Source organism: Mucor mucedo (genome assembly GCF_025094135.1).
Source record: "Mucor mucedo strain NRRL 3635 chromosome Unknown EV154scaffold_67, whole genome shotgun sequence".
NCBI classification, from domain to species: domain Eukaryota; kingdom Fungi; phylum Mucoromycota; class Mucoromycetes; order Mucorales; family Mucoraceae; genus Mucor; species Mucor mucedo.
Window position 1 is genome coordinate 43289 of NW_026252351.1, and position 18140 is coordinate 61428.

At 36.5% G+C, this 18140-nt stretch overlaps 7 protein-coding genes across 7 annotated transcripts; 3 read left to right on the forward strand and 4 right to left on the reverse strand.

Annotated features, from left to right (window-relative positions):
* Positions 1–2972: 2972 nt before the first annotated feature.
* EV154DRAFT_513942 (chaperonin 10-like protein) lies at positions 2973–4198 on the reverse strand. The gene is made up of 2 exons (XM_051602082.1): positions 4026–4198; positions 2973–3966 (listed from the first exon to the last, which is right to left on the reverse strand). The coding sequence occupies exons 1-2, from the start codon at positions 4156–4158 to the stop codon at positions 3071–3073; spliced, it is 1029 nt and encodes a 342-aa protein (XP_051456048.1). The 5' UTR covers positions 4159–4198; the 3' UTR covers positions 2973–3070.
* A 212-nt stretch (positions 4199–4410) lies between these two features.
* EV154DRAFT_466958 (aquaporin-like protein) lies at positions 4411–5704 on the forward strand (the record flags this gene model as incomplete). The annotated part of the gene is made up of 1 exon (XM_051597751.1): positions 4411–5704. Exon 1 carries the CDS (start codon positions 4601–4603, stop codon positions 5702–5704), a length of 1104 nt encoding a protein of 367 aa, XP_051456049.1. The 5' UTR covers positions 4411–4600.
* Positions 5705–6831: 1127 nt separating this feature from the next.
* Positions 6832–8855, forward strand: EV154DRAFT_445889 (general substrate transporter). The gene is made up of 7 exons (XM_051597096.1): positions 6832–6958; positions 7015–7346; positions 7422–7479; positions 7555–7919; positions 7978–8275; positions 8331–8398; positions 8463–8855. Exons 1-7 carry the CDS (start codon positions 6880–6882, stop codon positions 8772–8774), a joined length of 1512 nt encoding a protein of 503 aa, XP_051456050.1. The 5' UTR covers positions 6832–6879; the 3' UTR covers positions 8775–8855.
* A 769-nt stretch (positions 8856–9624) lies between these two features.
* On the reverse strand, positions 9625–13187 carry EV154DRAFT_603870 (Spc98 family-domain-containing protein). Its single transcript, XM_051607373.1, has 11 exons — positions 13040–13187; positions 12874–12980; positions 12701–12812; positions 12364–12615; positions 11963–12316; positions 11175–11900; positions 10539–11117; positions 10244–10474; positions 10038–10163; positions 9766–9985; positions 9625–9696 (listed from the first exon to the last, which is right to left on the reverse strand). Exons 1-11 carry the CDS (start codon positions 13100–13102, stop codon positions 9665–9667), a joined length of 2802 nt encoding a protein of 933 aa, XP_051456051.1. The 5' UTR covers positions 13103–13187; the 3' UTR covers positions 9625–9664.
* Positions 13188–14515, forward strand: EV154DRAFT_513950 (Clp protease). Its single transcript, XM_051602083.1, has 7 exons — positions 13188–13334; positions 13400–13492; positions 13558–13629; positions 13682–13816; positions 13929–14001; positions 14065–14244; positions 14303–14515. Exons 1-7 carry the CDS (start codon positions 13278–13280, stop codon positions 14419–14421), a joined length of 729 nt encoding a protein of 242 aa, XP_051456052.1. The 5' UTR covers positions 13188–13277; the 3' UTR covers positions 14422–14515.
* EV154DRAFT_513952 (isocitrate dehydrogenase, NAD-dependent) lies at positions 14357–15799 on the reverse strand. The gene is made up of 6 exons (XM_051602084.1): positions 15743–15799; positions 15660–15689; positions 15352–15606; positions 15031–15293; positions 14716–14974; positions 14357–14664 (listed from the first exon to the last, which is right to left on the reverse strand). Exons 1-6 carry the CDS (start codon positions 15782–15784, stop codon positions 14437–14439), a joined length of 1077 nt encoding a protein of 358 aa, XP_051456053.1. The 5' UTR covers positions 15785–15799; the 3' UTR covers positions 14357–14436.
* Positions 15800–16978: 1179 nt separating this feature from the next.
* Positions 16979–17657, reverse strand: EV154DRAFT_513964 (uncharacterized protein). Its single transcript, XM_051602085.1, has 2 exons — positions 17186–17657; positions 16979–17116 (listed from the first exon to the last, which is right to left on the reverse strand). Exons 1-2 carry the CDS (start codon positions 17334–17336, stop codon positions 17109–17111), a joined length of 159 nt encoding a protein of 52 aa, XP_051456054.1. The 5' UTR covers positions 17337–17657; the 3' UTR covers positions 16979–17108.
* Between the last annotated feature and the right edge of the window lie 483 nt (positions 17658–18140).

Sequence of the window (18140 nt, forward strand, 5' to 3'; positions counted from 1 at the left end):
TCGTTAGTATCTTTGTTTTATTTTAACTGATGGGTTGATAGACATACCTAATGGTAAAACTTCGAATGGTACAAGACCCAAAGGCGGTTGGGTTCCGATTTGCTTAGCAACATTAGGTTGAGAAGTAATAGAGTGAGGTTGTGGGAGAGGTGCATGTAGATCAGTAGGGCGTTGAGTTTGTTTGGGCATCTGACCCAAACTGGTTATGTAATCTACAGCCAAGTCAAGTGACACGGGAGCAACTTGTTTTTTTGCCAGCATAACAACACGAGGATTTTTGGGTGACAAACTAGATCTTACCCTCAGAGAGGAAGGCTTTAATTTTTTAGTGGTGGTCTGTTCTGATTCAGGACTCGAGTCTTCCTTACGCTTCACCGCTGGGTTTGCACCAACAGTTTGTGATTTCACTGGCTGTACGTTGACTGGTGTTGAGTGAACAGGTGCTACTGCTGTAACAGGTGCTGCTGTTTTAGAAGGTGCTGCTGTTTTAGAAGGTGCTGCTGTTTTAGAAGGTGCTGCTGCTTTAGAAGGTGCTGCTGCTTTAGAAGGTGCTGCTGCTTTAGAAGGCGCTGCTGCTGTAAAAGGCGCTGTTGGTATAATAGGTGTTGCTATAGCAGGTGTTGTCGAGACAGCGGGTTGGGCACTGCTGCGCGGGTTGGGCACCTTTTTTACAGTTTGAACCACGTTCTGAAACTTGACTTTCTTTGTCACTGGTGGTTTTTCTGGGGTTGTGTGTTCTTCCTTACGCTTCATTGCGGTGGGAGCTGGATTGGTCAAAGACGATCGACGTACATTACCTTTACTCGAAGAGGTGGCTGTGGGTTTATTTGATCCGACTGACGATGTTGAAGATTCAACATTACTGCGCACTGATGTATTACTGGCACCGACTGCATTCTTAGCCTGAGACTCCTTTTCTGCTAGGATCTCTTCTATCTTCGGTGGTGGCGTTCCAAATAACTTTCGAATATTCGATTTTGACATGCTGGTATAAAGTGAACGTGCTTTGGAAAAGAAAAAAAATTAAAATCAAAAAAAATTGAAGAAAAAGTAAGTGTTGACATAAACAACAGTCACGCAAAATGAGATTTAAAGATGCATGATTTTAAGATTATAGATGAAAATATTTACGTTTCGAATTGTTGACTTTAAGCGATAAAAATCTAGTCTCTTTCATAAAGAAAAAAAAAAGATAACAGATGAATATTTTCAACATAAAAAAAAAAGGGTAGATAAAATGAGATGTTTTAGCTAGATTAATTTTGCTATCTTCAAAAAGGTTTCTCTACATTTTGTGTAGTGATTGCCACTAGAACCAGGAAGAGATTCTAGAATCCACTTCCAATTAACAGAATAAACTTTCCCATAAATAATAGCATTACATAAAATTCATTAAATTCGTAAACAAGTAATAAGATTAATAATCGTAGCCGCAGGCATGGCGGATTCTCCTTCATTTTTTTTTTTTTTTTTTTTTGGAATAGATCTTAGTTTTGACTCGCTGTTTTTTTCTTTTTATTATTTTATTCCATTTCCCAAAGCCCTATTTACAACACATTGAATAAAGCGGCTAAATTGGGCGTTGTAGTGTCTGTGTAATTTGTAGGAATTGAGAAAATAAATTTTGTGACACAAATAATAAATTAGTTGACAGTGTTACTACCCCCACATTTGAAACATTTGATTGCCTCTCTGGGATATATTATTAGCTTGTGCATTTAAGCACTGTAATATTTTATTCTAACTAAAAGAGAAAAATGGGAATATACCTTATAGTAGGCGACACTTTTTACACAATCTAATTTCTTATTGATCCTTTGAATGAAGGAATACTTTTTTCGGGTTTCTTAGAGACAGCCAAATTTTCTTAGGGACAGTCTGGGTGTGCGTAGTCATAATGTTGGGTTTATGATATTTTAATAGACACCAAGAGATCAATATAACTTACGGTCTTAAACTAGATACATCTTATTACAACCAGTATGCGTGTGTTATAGCTTAATTTCAGCTTCCCATTTGGCCTTTAATTTAATAGCTGCGTAAGATTAAGATCAAACGAGCTTAAACGCGAAAGAGTGATGATAAAATTGTCAAACAAGTATAACTCATTTAATATATATTTATTCGTAATTATCACATTGTCGTTGATTATATATTTTTGTTTCCAGGCCTAAAGGACAGCCAAATCACAGATCTTACGGTGTGACTATGTGCACTTTGGCTGTCCCTAAGGAAAAATTGGCTGTCCCTAAGAAAAGTCTATTTTTTTTTTTATTAATTCAAAAAAAAAAAAAAAAATTACTATCTACTTTTTAAGTGAGGTTTTTTCTTTTAATGCTTTCTGATATGTCGGCTGGTAGATACGAGTGATGTGCATTATCATTCTTTCATAAAACGACTGTGGGTTTAATCAGTTTAGTTTCTTCAGAAGATGACAATTCAACGTTACTGCTATTTTTTTCCAGCTAGAACACCTTCGAATTTTGGTGGTGGTGCTCGACATGACTTTCTAAGCTTGAGTTTTGGCATAGTAGGTACAAGTTAAAGAGTCATAAGAGAGAAAGAGAGAATAAAGAGTAGAGGGGGGATTACAAAATAGCTATTGAAATCATTAAGAGTTTTGAAGTGGGTATTTAATCAACAAAGGAATCATCACACGTAAAGGCAAAAATATTCAATTGTATTGTCGTTAAAATAAGAAAATACAAACCAAATTGAGAAAAGCATTTGTTTTGAAAGATAGAAATACAGGTCTCTTATGTATTATGCTTTCATACCAATGATGTCGTATAAGCACATCAATGCATTGATGTAGGAGATTTAATTGAAGTGACACAAATATAAAATATTATAAACCCCACATTTAGAATCCTTAATTTCCTCTCTTGGAAGTTTTCGAATCTATGGACCAAAAGTGATGATAGATTCTGTAAACGGGATCCAAAATAATAAGATTATATGTCCTATGCTCCCGTTAATCTTCTTGAAAGAAGAATCCTTTTTATTGTTGTTGTTGATATACTTTATTGATATACTTTATTACTATACAAATGCCTTTGAAGAGGACAGCCTATGGCTTAATAACAACCTTTAATCCAGCACCGGTCAAAAACACCTTCCATGCATCATCAAACTCGCTTAATTTGAAAGAGTGACTGACTAAGGCACTCCAATCAACCTTGTTTGCTGCCAATACTTTAACAGCACGTTCAATACCATAAGGGTTTGTGTATGTAGAGGTGATTGTTAATTCCTTTCTATAGATATCAAAAGGAGAGATAGAAACACGGTCCTCGACCTTGGCAACACCAACCCAAACGACAGTACCACCAGCCTTTGCAAAGTTGACAGCATCTTCAGCAGTGTTAGGACGACCGACACACTCAAACACTACATCATATCCTTCACCAAGAGTACCATCTACAGGGGCAAGTGTACCTGGGGCGTATACTTCAGAAGCACCAAATACGTCAAGTGCCTTTTGACGTCTCATCTCACTTGGTTCGATGACGGTGACTCTTCCGCCACTGGTAGATGCAAGGGCAATTGCCATTAAACCGATAGGACCAGCGCCAATGACAAGCACTGAATCTCCAGTCTTAATCTTACCTTGATCAACAGCATGGACTACACAAGAGAGAGGTTCAGCCAAAGAGGCAACTTCAGGTGTCACGTTAGAGGGAACAGCAATAACAGCACGAGCAGGGACAGACACGTACTGAGACATACCACCATCTACAGTAACGCCAATACAGAACAAGTTGGGACACAAGTGATATTTCTGGTTACGACAAAAGGTACATTGATTGCATGGCATATTGGGATCAATCGCTACCAAGTCACCAACCTTAACAAGTGCTTTCGTGTCAGGGTGGATTTGCTCAACATAACCCGAGAATTCGTGACCAATAACAACTTTCTTGGAAGCATGAGGAGTCTCACCACGACTAATATGTAAGTCAGTACCTGAAAAAAAAATTAACACATAAAAAAAAAAAAAAAAGTTACGAAAATATTCCACTTACCACAAATACCAGAGGCAGCAACTCTTACTAAAACCTCTCCAGGCTTTACAACAGGAACAGCCTTATTCATTAAGTCGATAGCGCCAACATTTTGCCAGCTGGCAACGGTCATTTCTTTAGTAGAGGTACACATAATTGATATTTTGATGATAAAACGAAAGAAAGAAGAAAAAAGAAACAAAAAGTTTAAATACGTTTCAGAAGGAAGTAGCGCCCTCTATTTTTTTTTTTTTTTTTTAGCATAACTCAAAATGTCCGATTGGGCGGGCATTCTTTTTTTTTTTTTTTTTTTATTCCCAGATTTTCTTATTTCTGAAGCCAGCCCAGCCAGACCTTTCTTAGCATTGTGGGAGATTCTGGAATTATTTTTCTGATAACAGATCCCTGGGAATTATTAGCATCTGAATTAATCTGAGACATAGGGTATATATCATACATCTGTTTGGGCATATCTAAGAATATTGGACGAGGCAGATAATTTATTCTTAATTTTCCTCGTCCATTTATAAGCTCTATATATAACCCACGTAAACCCACAACAACAAATAAACCATTAGAACTTTAAAAAAAACACAATGAGATCTATAGCCGATATTCATGGCGCGAATAGAGGATCTCCTCCTAACTTCGTTGCTGATGCTAAAGCTGCACTTGGTGAATTCTTTGGTATGGGGGTTTTTATTTTCTTGGCTTTGTCTGGTGTTCAGGCCGCTCTTGAGGCACCTACAGGTTTACCTGCTTCCAGAGGACCTACCGTAAGTCAAATCCAGAGTGTCGGTTTTAGTTTTGGTGCAGGCATCACAGTAGGACTATTTTTGTGTGGTCCTATATCCGGAGGTGTTTTGAACCCTGCAGTTTTATTAAGTTTAGTGCTCTCTGGTAATATCAATTGGCTCCGCGGTATATTATATTTTTTTGCTGAGATGGGAGGCGCCATCATTGGTGCTTACTTTGCAAACTTCGTCACCGCGCATGAATTACAAGGTGTTAATTTGTTAAACCCTGGGTTCAATTATGCTCAAGGTTTCTTCGCAGAGGCATTACTGACGTGTACGCTATGCTTGACTGTACTATTTATTATTGTTGACAAGACCCCGTTAGCAGAATTTGCTCCGTTCGTGGTCGGCCTTTCCGTTTTTATGTGTCATATTGTGGGTACACCAATCGATGGTACATCCATTAATCCCGCGCGTTCTTTCGCTGCATCTATTGTGTCCGGCAAATGGGCAAACCATTGGATTTTCTGGTTTGGTCCTTTAATCGGTGGCATCTTTGCCTATTTTATTTATATGACGTGTAAGATTCTAACATCTGAGCCTCAAGGTGAAGAATTAGCCAAGCAAGCCGAACAGCAAGAACGTGAAGAGAAGGATGATAAGGAGCGCCAAGACAGATACAATAGAAATGCCCATTCAACTCAAGTACCTGATCCTCATGCTTACAATTCAAATATCAATCATGATCGTACTTACAACACAAATTCAGTTCCTCAAAATACGACCTATGTACAAAGTGGTCATCCCGATCCTCAGAACCCTGGTTACAGTACAAATTACGCTCAAAATACAAATGGTCCTGCCAACATCAATCCAAAGACTGATAAAAATCCTACCGGTAGTGGCTCTAATCATGTAAATGGTGTCCCCGTTAGCATTGCTAACCCCAAGACGAATGTTTGATTTCAAATATCCCCATTTAATAACTTTGAAAAATTGCATATTTTTGATAAACAATAATAATAAAAAAAAATTCATTTTTATTTCATTTTTTATTATACGTTCTTTCCGTTGCTGACAAAGAACGAGATGATATATCAGGGAGAGAAGGGCCTAAGTCCGTGTGACGCGGAATTGCATTGGATTTTTCTTTCTCGGGAGATATACTAGAAAAAATTCATGGTAGCACATAGATGTGGGGAAGTCTCGTATATTCCACTTGTAGGCGAATCGGGAAATTGATTAGGGACTACATAAGACGAATTCATGTGCGCAAGGTCTCATATCTATCATTTCTAAATACAACCCTAATCCCGTTACTAATTTAAGGTTTGTTTTTGGTCATGTTATAGGGGTAGTTATAATGGTAGTATTGATCTAATAGTTCAACTAGAAGGAACTTGATGATCCCAAATACTGCGTATATCAAAAAGGTTTAATGCATTAATACAGTTTCAAGTCAATGTATTCATAGTGAAAAATAGTGAAATTCGTGGGAACTTGACTGGTGGCATCAGTAACCCAAACAAGATGAAATACGGCTTAAATTTAACCACGGAATAATTATTATAAGGTTACACTCCCTTTAGCCAGCGAAGGTATAGGCATATTTTAATTTTGTACGACCTCTAATGACATTTCATCTTTAGTCCGGGGAAGGAAACTTTCTTTACCCGCTTAATACAATAGACTTGCCTTGTCATTAATCTGGGGAAATAAACCTTAAATGTGAACATATACATGGAATATACCTCTTCTATTTTTAAGATATCAACTATATTACAAACATATTGTATAAAGCAAAGTAGTGTTATGCCAACAATGGTATGAAGCAATATAAGAGTCTCACAAAAAAAAAAAAAAAAAAAAAAAAAAGGGCTATATCTTTGTACGGTATAAACATGTTGATGATGTGTTACCGCCTCATCTCTGTGGGAAAGTGGTATACAACTGGAAAGAAAATATTTTCTGCAATTCGTTTAGCTCCTAAAACAAATGTGACCAATAACGTCATTATAGAGTGTCGAATCACAAAAAAAAAAAAGTATATAACAAGGATATTATTTTTCAAATTTGTTTCCATCAAAAAACGTCAACCACTTTTTCTTTATATATATAATCCAACCAAAATAAAATAAATGGGAAAGTTATTAAAAGGAAGTGCACTACTTTATTCAGTAGCAATATTTGCATCGCTGGGGCAGTTCTTGTTCGGTTGTAAGTCAATCTTATCACAAGCGATGAATAGCAGTGTAGCTCATTCTTTATTTTAGATGATCAGGGTGTTATGTCTGGAATTTTAGTCAATAACCGCTGGCTCGAGTTATTTGGACATCCCAATGCCACTATGCAAGGTCTTGTCGTCGCAATTTTTGAATTGGGTGCTTGGGTCACAACCTATCCTACGAGTTGGTTTATGGATACTATCGGTCGCCGCTGGACAATCATGGTGGGCACTTTGATTTTTATTGTCGGAGGTGTTCTTCAAACTGCTTCATCCACATTTGTACAAATCATGATGGGTCGTGTCATTGCTGGTTTTGGAATTGGTTTCTTAAGTACAGTTTTACCTGTATACACCGCTGAGTTGAGTCGTGCGCATAACGTAAAGTGACCCCTCACACATAAATTTTATCAGTTTGTAACCTGGCTAATCAAATTTTCCTTCTTTATAAAACAGCGAGGAAGAGTTACTGTTTTAGGCATGAGTGTGAACATGTTGGGCTACACTGCTTCCGGTAAAAGATAATAATATAGCATAAACTTAAAATCAATGATTTTAACTTCTTTTTTTTTTTTTTTTTGCATATCAGCTTTCATTGACTATGGATTTTCTTTTGTTGAATCAGACTGGTCATTCCGTGGACCTCTCTTATTACAAGTTGTGTTTGCTCTCATCTTGGCTATCGGAACATTAGCACTTCCCGAGTCCCCTCGTTACTTGGTGTCCAAAAATAAGGACAAACTTGCACTCAAGACACTTGCAGATATGCATGGCTTAGACGAGGATCATCCCGACGTTAGCAAAGAATATGAAGAAATCAAGAATGCATTAGACATTGAAGCAAAACTCGGACAGCCCACTTGGAAGGAAATGTTTACTATCTATCGCAAGAGATCTTTAATCGGTATTGCTGTGCAAGCCTTAGGTCAATTAGCTGGTATTAACATTGTCACTGTAAGTTTTCAAATCATACAAATGTTAATTAATGATCTTGATACTAACTATTGTTTAGTACTATGCCCCCAAAATGTACGAAGCTATTCTTGGACCAGGAAACGAGACGATTCTTTTTGCAGGATACACCGCACTTGTTTATTTTGGAGGCGCAATCATTGCCTCTTTCCTCGTTGATCGAGTTGGAAGACGTCCCTTGTTTATGTATGGTAGTTTCTTCATGACTATATGGCTTGTTCTTATGGCTGTATTTAACAAAGTCGATCTTGGATACACATCTACTGTTCTTGTTATTGCCTTCACAATGATTTATGTCGGTACATTCGGTATGACTTGGGCTTGCGTCGATTGGTTATGTAAGTATTTACAACTTGATGGGTTTGAATCTCTCTAATCTTTTATTATATACAGACCCTGCGGAAATTTTTCCCTTCCGTACAAGAGCAAAAGGAATGTCTCTTGCTGTTTCTTCCAACTGGGTAGGTTTAATTTTTTATTTTTTATTTTTGTAACGCAACAATTATACTCATCTACAAACTTCAGTTGTGTAACTTTGCAGTCGGTTTGTTCACACCACCTTTACTTGAATCAATTGGCTGGGCCACCTATATTTTCTATGCCGCATGGAATGTAGTCGCATTTTTTGTTGTTTGGAAGTGGTTTGTTGAAACAAAAGGTAAAACACTTGAAGAGATTGATGCCATATTTGCAGATGGCGCAGCTACTTTGGCTATCGAAAAGAGTTTTGAATATCACGATAAGCAAAACAATACCGAAAAAAATTTATCCAGCTCTTCCGAAAGTTCTAATGCTACGGAAAAAGATAAAGACATCAAACAAGTAGAGCTTGCCTAATCACATGTACATACATATCATATATATTATTAATTTAAAAATAAATAAAAAACAAACTTTTTTTCTATCTATAGAATAAACATCATTTTAGACAAGGAGGTTGACTGATAACTAATACGTCTAGTTGCTGACAGCCACATTAAATTTTGTGTAATATCAAAATAATTGTACTTTTAAATAATTCATTTCCTTAATGACATTGCCGATACGGCGGTTGTTGCTTGTACTTGCTATATCCTAAATAGATTTCAACAGTCGGTCGCATCATTTTTGGCTCGGGTAACAAATTTAGACAGTTGTGAAGTAATTCAGGTCTTCAAGCACGTGTTACAACGCTACAGTAGTTGATTTATTTAGATGAGGATTGTTCTTGTACAAAATTGGAAATCAATAGAAACCAAATTATAAGTCACACCTAAAAATTTTTTCAACGATATCAGTAAGAGGTTTCCCCTCTTCTTTTTTCTGCTCTTACTTTCATATAAATCTGTATCAAGATTAGTCTAGGAAGATTTATCAGGGGGAGGGACAGCATTTCAAGGTCCAAGAACGGTTTAATCCAAGGATTTGAAAGTAACGTATAGACAGAATAGTGCCCACGAATGATTTCAACATAAGGCTTAATTTTTAAACGGAATTTTAGCTACAGGCAGAGGCAGTGTTGCCTTAATAATAGGCAATAGCTTACAGGGAGGGGGGAAAAAGTCAATTATCGGACGTTCCCAACCTGTTAAGGACAAGTACACATTAGCTCAGGGCGGGGCTTACTATTATACCCTTCGATTATGGGCTGGCCCTGCCCTTTTCAAACACACCTTCAAAGTCAATAAAAACTACATATAAAAACAATGAGAGAAGAACCCATGAACTTCGACTGTTTATTTTATTTTTTAACTAGCCAATGAAAAGGCCAGTGATTCGACTATATCAAAGATAGAAAAAAAAAAAAAGATCAGTTAATTTATCAGACAGTTAAACATATGAAACTTACACCAAGGTAAATTAGCCTTCTTTGCAAATATCTTCAAGCTCACGGAAATAAATTCATTTGATCGTTTGAAATTCTTCTCAATATCACCCATTTGTGTTTTAAATCCTTCGGAATCATTGCAAGCATCATCACTCGACAGTCGCATATATTTTTTAAATAAAACCGCCATTTGCTCAGTCATATCAAATATGCCAATGACAGCTTTCCTGATAGCACTCATCTGAACCAGAGGAAGTTTAGTTTAACATCGATGAATTAGATGAGCATCTTACCTTATCATTTAACAAACACCGATCCACAATCGTATTAATATACAACGTGTGGAGTTTTGTGATTTCATCAGCATCTTTGGATACCGACAGCTTTTTTCTAAATTCGATTGTCTCTGCATGGAGAATCTATTTTTTTTTTTTTTTTTAAAAAAAAAAAAAAGATTAAGTATCTAGTTGAAACCACTTTAAAAAGTTCTACTACTAACTGTCGTCATTATATAGCGCCAAAATGAATTAATGAACCAGAGTATTTTCATACGGACTGAATAAAATTGCATAGCATTTTGATCATTATTTTGATAGTCGGTCCGGCCTCCAAACAAAGTCTTCTTTTCCATAATGTATTTAGCACGTTTAAGCCGTAACAGTAAGCTTGAAATTTTAGAGTAGTTTTCCAGGTGTTCTCTTTGAATAAAATTATTCAAGGGCCATGGGATCTACAGAAAAAGAAAAAAAAAAATCAATAAAAAGTCGAGTTTCTTTTTGCAAGACAGGTAATACCTCTACTTTAAACGAGATTAATTCCAAAAAGGAGGTTATTGTGTTTGGCGGACTAACATCATCTGTTTGTTCTACTTGTATGTAAACTGTTTCATCATAGCCACTAATTTCGCATGCTTCAGAGAATGTACTGTTCAAAATCTGCTTATCAAACCAGAGCTCGTTATCATCTATCTGCTTAAAGAGCACCTCACAGAACGAATGCATCAAATCATTTTCCAGCATGAGATATATGGATGCCAATGATTTAAGCTGTTCGGATAGCCGGCAATTATTGTGAAGCACCTTGTTGAGCGTATCCGCTGTATTGATGTAAGGTTCTTGTGTGTATTTGTCTATAAACTGTATAAAGTCCTGGTCAAATAAAGAATCAAAATCATCCACAAATACAATCGGTTCATTGGGTCGAGATTGACATTTTTTCATTGGAAATAAAGCCATCGTAAGGGACCCGATATCATCAGAACTTGCTTGACGAGACGCCTTATTATAGGTTATGAAGGGCGGTTTTACAGCCAAGAAATCACTCATTGTAACAGAGAATGAAACAGGCTGATGCATCATCAACTGAACATGCCTCTATAAAAATATATTAGTCAACGAAGACCTTATGCTGTTCGTCTTAAAAGGGCATACCAATTTTTTTTCAATTTCATTCAATAAATTTACAGCCTTTCCTGTAAAGAAAATACGTGCCATGTTGGTGTGACTAAACAACGGACAGGGATAACAAACATATTCACAGACAACAGGTGCAATAGAAAATCCATCCGTCCAAAAATTAGGATCTTCTATTGATATGATTTCACTGGAGACAACGTAGAATTCGTTGGCAACATCTCCCTCTAAAGAACCATAAAATATCCAGTCGTCTATAATGCGGCCGTACGGCACTAGCAGTTGTTCCAAAACATACAATAAAGTATCATATACAACACGTTGTCCTGAAGATTGAGCAATAAGAGTGTGATCGTAAAAAGCGGATATCAAATAGGTCGATATTAGTCTGGGATTTGCATCGGAATACGGTGTATTCATTGTAATTTCGTGGAGTTCTTTAAAACATTGCAAATGCGAATCAAGCGTTGTACGAAGTTTTAATATGGAGATGCTTGCAGTTGAGTTACGAGTTATAAAACCACTGCCAGCTTCCAACTCTGAAAGTAATCCGTCGAAATCCATGAGCGAATTGTATATGGATGCGGCAAATGCTTGACTCGTCTGCCCATATTTCGCATCATTTGCTACACGGGTAACAATTTGTCTGAGTTCTGATAGAATGTTTCCGAATACGCAAAATTCGTTTAATATGGATCCTAATGCATTTCGGCTGAGATGTTGAAGGACGTAATTTTCATCAAGCTTTGTATGTGCGTAAATAAATGGTGGGGGAGAAATTTTATATTGAAGTGTCATTAATGTACCTGAAACTGTCCATCTTCATATTTAAATAAAACACCGCGACATCCTCTTAGCAGAGATATAACTTCTCTTATTACACCTGATTCTGGAATCGTTTTCAATCGGCTTCTTTCTGCTCGGGTATACAATAGATTACCAAGAGCATCACTCATTTGGCAGGGGTTTTGTAGCAAAGCTGCATCTGACTCATCTTCTCTTTCTAAACTATAATCATCTCTCCAATACTGCTGTGTAATTAAAAATCCTAAAGATTCAGGATCCCCTCTTTCGTCAATATCCATTTGATTATAATAAGCACTTGAGCTAACTTCAGGATCGTTCACAGTCTGCGTGTCCTGTGTCTCGTTATTTCGAAGCTATTTCCTATCAGTCAAATGGTTCATCTCATAATCAGAGTATATACCTGTCTAGCCGTTGTAGATTCCTCATCAGAGTCACGTCCATCGTTGTCACTAGAATCATCGTCAGATGTATCCTCAGGCCATTTTTTCCAATGATCCCCTTCTAAAGGGTCATCTTTCACAACTTCCTCCCATGTCAAGTTGTTTTCAGTAGGCATACTTTCGTTTAATATGGGTATATGATCGTAGGTTTGATTTCTGGATGAAGATAATGATAATAGCAGTTGAAGCAAATCGTATTTTAAAATTGATTGCTGATGAAAAAAAAAAAAAAAAAAAAAAAAAAAAAAGGAGTTAATCCGAAAGCCTCTCGCTTATATTCTGCTATATAAAAATTACATTTGTGTTTGGTGATCCTAACGGTCGTGATTTATCAAGATATGCCGACTTATGTTCGAGCAAGGCTTTTGATACGTCTCGACGCCCTTTAATACTAAACTTTTCAACCAACCTACGCAAGTCAATTAGTTTTTTTTTTTTTGTCGCTCGGTCTTTGTCGAGTTGTTACAAACCCATTTATTGCAGTGTCTACTTCATGTTCACTCGTACTCGTACATTTGTCGTAGGTTAAGGTGTACTTGGCTTTTTGAACAGTTCTATTCCATTCAGCTGTGTTAATCTAAACAGAAAAGGGAGCATGAGTCACTTCTATTAAACGCAATGTAGAAAGTAGCTCACTTTTGCACCCGTTAATTTTGTTACGAGTAAGCCAGTCAATTGGTCTTTTGTAGGTTCCGTCATTATGAGTGTGAGAGACAAAAAAAATATGCGTCAAATCAAAAATCAGACAAAAGAAAAAAATAAATCCCACTAATGGCAGTCATAGTTGGTTGTTTCCAACAATAGAAACTGGCTTTGTCTATATTTCCCCTTTTTTTACTAAAAGAAAACATCACATAATCCCGCTAAATAGACCATGATTTCAAACATTGTTAGAAGAGCCTCTCCTATCTTACTTCGTACGAATACTAGAGCAAGTACATGACTTGACACGAGATTTCACAATAAGCTCATGTTTCTTTTTTTTTTTATACGTAGTCCTTTTTCTCACAGACCAGTAACAGCATCATTGGTTCCTGGTCTGATTCACCTCACGCACAGTCCTTGATTCCTATGGTTGTCGAGAATACTGTAAATAATATTTGTCGCGTGCTACCGAAAGTTTACTCACCACGCATTCGCTTATTATTACGTAGGGCAGAGGTGAAAGGTCTTACGACATCTTTTCTCGCTTGTTAAAAGAACGTATTATTTGTTTAAATGGACCTGTAAGTACATTCATCTACTCATCCGTTTCGTCAACCTAACAATTCCTGATAGGTTAACGATAGTGTTGCTTCGGTCATTGTGGCCCAGCTCTTGTTTTTGGAATCGGAAAGCACAGAAAAACCAATTAGTTTGTATATCAACTCTCCCGGTGGAAGCGTCACTGCCGGTATGGCTATTTACGATACAGTAAGTTTAAGATACGCTTAGAACGAGGCTATTTACTAAACTCTTATTTTACAGATGCAGGTAAAATTATTAACAGCACAAATGCAAAAATGGGATGCTGACATTTATGTAGTACATTCAATCACCTGTTTCTACATTATGTAATGGGCAAGCATGCTCCATGGGATCTCTTTTACTCACTGCAGGTAATTAATTATATAATTGGGGGGGGGGGGTAGAATTGTAATAAACTGACGGAATAATCATAGGCGAACCAGGTAAAAGATACGCATTACCTAATGCATCAATCATGATCCATCAGCCCTCAGGAGGAGCTGCAGGTCAGGCTTCTGATATTGCTATTCATGCACGTGAAATTCTCCGTGTTAGAGAGCGTTTGAATAAAATCTACCAAAGACATACTGGTATCCGCGAAATTGAAACCATTGGTAAGTCATGTAACAAATGTTATAAATATCATGGTTAGGCGTATTAACATTATTTTAGAAAAAATGGTGGAAAGAGATTATTTTATGACTGCTGAAGAAGCCATGAATTTCGGTTTAATCGATAAAGTCCTTGAGAAACGTGTGGTTGAACCAAGAACCGATGAACCCAAAAAATAAAAAATAAAAAAAAAATTACAAGGATGAAATAAGACCCTTTGTAAATTCGGTAGTACTGTTTTGACCTCCCATATCACGAGTTTTAAATTGACCTCCCTCAATGGTACGGTAAACCGCATTGGAGATACGGTTGGCATGTTTGTTTAGGTTTAGATGTTTCAACATCATGGCGGCGCTGAGAATCATAGCAGTTGGATTGGCTGCGTTAGTTCCTCCAATATCTTCACCTACGTGACGACATCCCTTACAAGACGTATAAGTAAATTATTAATATTGTATAACATCACTACTTACAGGCTCAAATACAGCGTATTCTCTTCCGACACTAGAACCTGCAATAATACCAGGCCCACCCACCAAACCAGCACCAACATTGGAAAGAATATTACCGTAAAGATTAGGCAAAACCAATACATCGAATTGCTGAGGACGAGAAACAAGTTGCATAGAGGCATTATCGACAATCATATCATTCAAAGTGATACCGGACATGGCATATTCCGTTTCGAAAATCTCGCGTACCGTTCGCAAAAATAGACCGTCGCCCAATTTCCTAAATGATACAAGATATTTGAGTATGATTGATATGACTGACATCTTCAGACTTACATGATGTTGGCTTTATGAACACAAGTTACCTTCTTGCGGTTATTTTTCAAAGCAAAATCAAATGCAAATCTAGCAATGCGCTCAGTTTTGTATCTCGTTACCAGTTTAAGAGATTCTACAACACCCGGATAAGAACTATGTTCCAAACCAGAATACTCACCCTCCGTGTTTTCACGGATAATGGCTAGATCGATATCATTGAATCTTCCGTTTACGCCTGCTAAGCTTTTAATCAATGAAGTAGAGGCATAGATATCTAAATCCTATACTCTTCACATGTCAATAACAGTATACATCATGCTAAAACCTTTACGGTCGTACCTTTCTCATGGAAACATTAAAAGAAGCATGACCAAGTCTTGATACAGGAGTAAAAAGAATGCCTTTTAATCCTACTTTATTACGACGAAGGGAAGCCAAAGTTTCCTTCATCAAGTCGTCATTGACAGAGACATGGCCTGACAAGTCAAATTGCTCCCATTCGATGGGTACCTCAGCAGCTTTAAAGACTGCCTTGACTGATTCCGCTAGTTCTTGTCCCACACCATCACCAGGAACCAAGGTTACAGTTTGCGTCTTTATTCATTGTTAGCACATTCACGCGTTTCTTCTTTTATTCACGCACTTACCGAGACAGACGCAAAAGAACGTGTTAAAACCTAAATATAATCCTTGTAAGAGTGGAACACTTATAAAAACGTATTTTCTTTACTTTTTTCACAAGCTTGTTAGGTACAGTGATAATTCGTAACATTTTTTTTTTTTTTTTGGGTTGAGAAAAATAATAAGGGGGAAAAAAAAGATAAATAAACGGTGTCATACATTTCTTATTTTCTCCCTTATTATCGTCCGCATAAACAGTTTCATCGCCCTTTTTTTGTTGTTGTTGTTGTTGTTGTTGCTGTTGTCGTTTATGCGCGGGGATTTAATTACAGGCGTCTTTTTGCCTGGGCGTGTAACAACCGTGCTTGAAAGCGCGATAAATACAGTAATTTAGAATATTCAGCTCAGTGAAGTAATACAAAATAAATTCTATACGTTTTAATTGTTAGATATAGAGAGAATAACAAAAGCATGTACATGCTATATAACAATCATGGTAAGTCTTGTGAACGCAAGTCTGTTTTTAAATACGAAATGACAGGATCTAACTGGATACAACCCAAAAAGAAAAATCCCTTATCTCTTAATGAAAACAGATACATCTTTTAAGCTACTGTTACACCAATCTTGTGCTGCCTGTTAGACACTCTGCCTGCCTGGTCAGTGTGAATTGTGCAAATGGAAGGGTTAACAAAGTTCAACCTTGTGCCTGACTGGTAACAACCAAAATCCAGTCTGTTGCATTTTTTAAAAAAGACATATGCAACTATTTTTTGTTGTTGTTATTTCCCATAGTCATGTTTGGGACAGAACTTATTCAGTTCTAGATCCTATAACAAATATGCTACTCGTAACGTGAGAGCATTTGATGAAATGTCGTTAATGCAATTTTTTTTTTGGGGGCCTCAGCAAAGTTACACAAGAGATCCTCCACATCTGTATTACCCAAATTAGCCGATAATTCACATGTAAAAATAAAAATCTTTGAAATACTGAATCCCAAGCAGAGGAGAGAGAAAAAAAAAAGTGTGAATATTTTTTTTTCTGTTGTTTATTTGTTTTACTAAACAAATACAAAACCTTGTGACAACGGCTGGTTATATTACATGTTATTAAGTAATGATATGTACCTAATAGAGTACAAAAAAAAAAAAAAAAGCTTACATATCACAGGACTTTTTAGCGGTGAAATTATATAAACTCAATTAAGAACAAAAGGGCCAGATTCAATTAAAGAGAGAAACTATGTGTGTGTGCTTTATTATTTTAGCATCCAATAATCTAAGAATAAAAAGATATAAACGATAAATCGTTGATTTTGAGGGGATATACAGAAGTGATTTTTTTTTTTTTTTTTTTTTTTTTTTTTTTATAGGAGTGAGTGTGTTGTAGGCAAATAAAAAAACTTTGTTGTTTAGAATCGTCATATGTCCTCAATAACATTATTACTGTTTGGTATTTAGGGTAGATGTTATTCAAGACACTATAAAAAGTAATATATTTAATATGGATGATGTCTGCTTGCTTTTTTTTTATATGTAGTTTCACTTACTACGGCCACAATCAGGACACCAACTCGTCTCAAAGTATCTTCTATGAACAAGGCAGTAGTTCTTTCCTCGTCCTTGACAAATGTGCTTTACACTGTCTGATATATTCTCCAGTTGCTTAGAAAAGACACTTGATAATGTATTGAATGTCATATTTTTTCTGTGTGAGTCTGTATGTATGTAATGTAAAAGAGGGAAAGAAAAAGAAAAAAAAGAATAATTTTTTTTTTTTGGCCCTAAAATAAATTTTAATAATGCGATGTTCCTATTCCTAACAGTGGCTTATAGAATTGCATGTAAAACCTCGAGCGCAACAGATAAAGAAGCATGTAATATTACACAGAAAAAAAAAAAGTACTTCGATTTTGATCAACATTGTCAGTGCGGCTGTATAAAACCAAGATGGGTACAGTCACGAATAACAACCAATTTTAGCTCCCGCTTACTTTTTTTTTTCTTCCTGCAATTTCGAAACTGAGTCGTTTTGCTCATTAGCGTCTTTGCTGTTATTGACTATATCTGAGGCGAGTTGTGGAAAACCCATTAAACTCCATATTAAACATGCGTGTATTGCCTAGAATGTTTGACGGCTTTTGGAGGCTGATCAAGGTATAGGCAAAAATGTATATATTCAATGATTTATGATTGAATTTTTCCTCCAGTTACTCATCTTTCAAACCATAAGCTCACTTTTATTTTCAACGTCAGAGTATTAACGTTGATGCCACAAAAAGAATTACATTGGGTGTTGTAGATGGCTTTACATTAAAATAAAAGGCCAGCATGTCTCTTTCCATATGTGGATTAAAGTTTTGGTAGCACGAGAATTGATCTATCCCCATCTGGAAAGTTGTATTCATACGATACAATAATGTCACTTTGAAGAAACACATATGCCTGAGATCTATCCTAAAGGAGATCACAAGGTTGATTAAGGAAATAGCACTTCCGGCTAGC

Coding starts and splice junctions, on each gene's coding strand:
- EV154DRAFT_513942 (XM_051602082.1), bottom strand. CDS start 4,158: ATGTGTACCTCTACTAAAGAAATGACCGTTGCCAGCTGGCAAAATGTT. Junction 3,967..4,025: donor TGCTGCCTCTGGTATTTGTG/GTAAGTGGAATA, acceptor TTTTTTTTTCAG/GTACTGACTTACATATTAGT.
- EV154DRAFT_513950 (XM_051602083.1), top strand. CDS start 13,278: ATGATTTCAAACATTGTTAGAAGAGCCTCTCCTATCTTACTTCGTACG. Junction 13,335..13,399: donor TACTTCGTACGAATACTAGA/GCAAGTACATGA, acceptor TTTTATACGTAG/TCCTTTTTCTCACAGACCAG. Junction 13,493..13,557: donor CTATGGTTGTCGAGAATACT/GTAAATAATATT, acceptor ATTATTACGTAG/GGCAGAGGTGAAAGGTCTTA.
- EV154DRAFT_603870 (XM_051607373.1), bottom strand. CDS start 13,102: ATGACGGAACCTACAAAAGACCAATTGACTGGCTTACTCGTAACAAAA. Junction 10,475..10,538: donor TAATCTCGTTTAAAGTAGAG/GTATTACCTGTC, acceptor CTTTTTCTGTAG/ATCCCATGGCCCTTGAATAA. Junction 9,986..10,037: donor GGTGTTTGTTAAATGATAAG/GTAAGATGCTCA, acceptor CCTCTGGTTCAG/ATGAGTGCTATCAGGAAAGC.
- EV154DRAFT_513952 (XM_051602084.1), bottom strand. CDS start 15,784: ATGTTACGAATTATCACTGTACCTAACAAGCTTGTGAAAAAA. Junction 15,690..15,742: donor CTAACAAGCTTGTGAAAAAA/GTAAAGAAAATA, acceptor GATTATATTTAG/GTTTTAACACGTTCTTTTGC. Junction 14,975..15,030: donor GTTCATAAAGCCAACATCAT/GTAAGTCTGAAG, acceptor TGTATCATTTAG/GAAATTGGGCGACGGTCTAT.
- EV154DRAFT_513964 (XM_051602085.1), bottom strand. CDS start 17,336: ATGACATTCAATACATTATCAAGTGTCTTTTCTAAGCAACTGGAGAAT.
- EV154DRAFT_445889 (XM_051597096.1), top strand. CDS start 6,880: ATGGGAAAGTTATTAAAAGGAAGTGCACTACTTTATTCAGTAGCAATA. Junction 6,959..7,014: donor GGGGCAGTTCTTGTTCGGTT/GTAAGTCAATCT, acceptor TCTTTATTTTAG/ATGATCAGGGTGTTATGTCT. Junction 7,480..7,554: donor GTTGGGCTACACTGCTTCCG/GTAAAAGATAAT, acceptor TTTGCATATCAG/CTTTCATTGACTATGGATTT.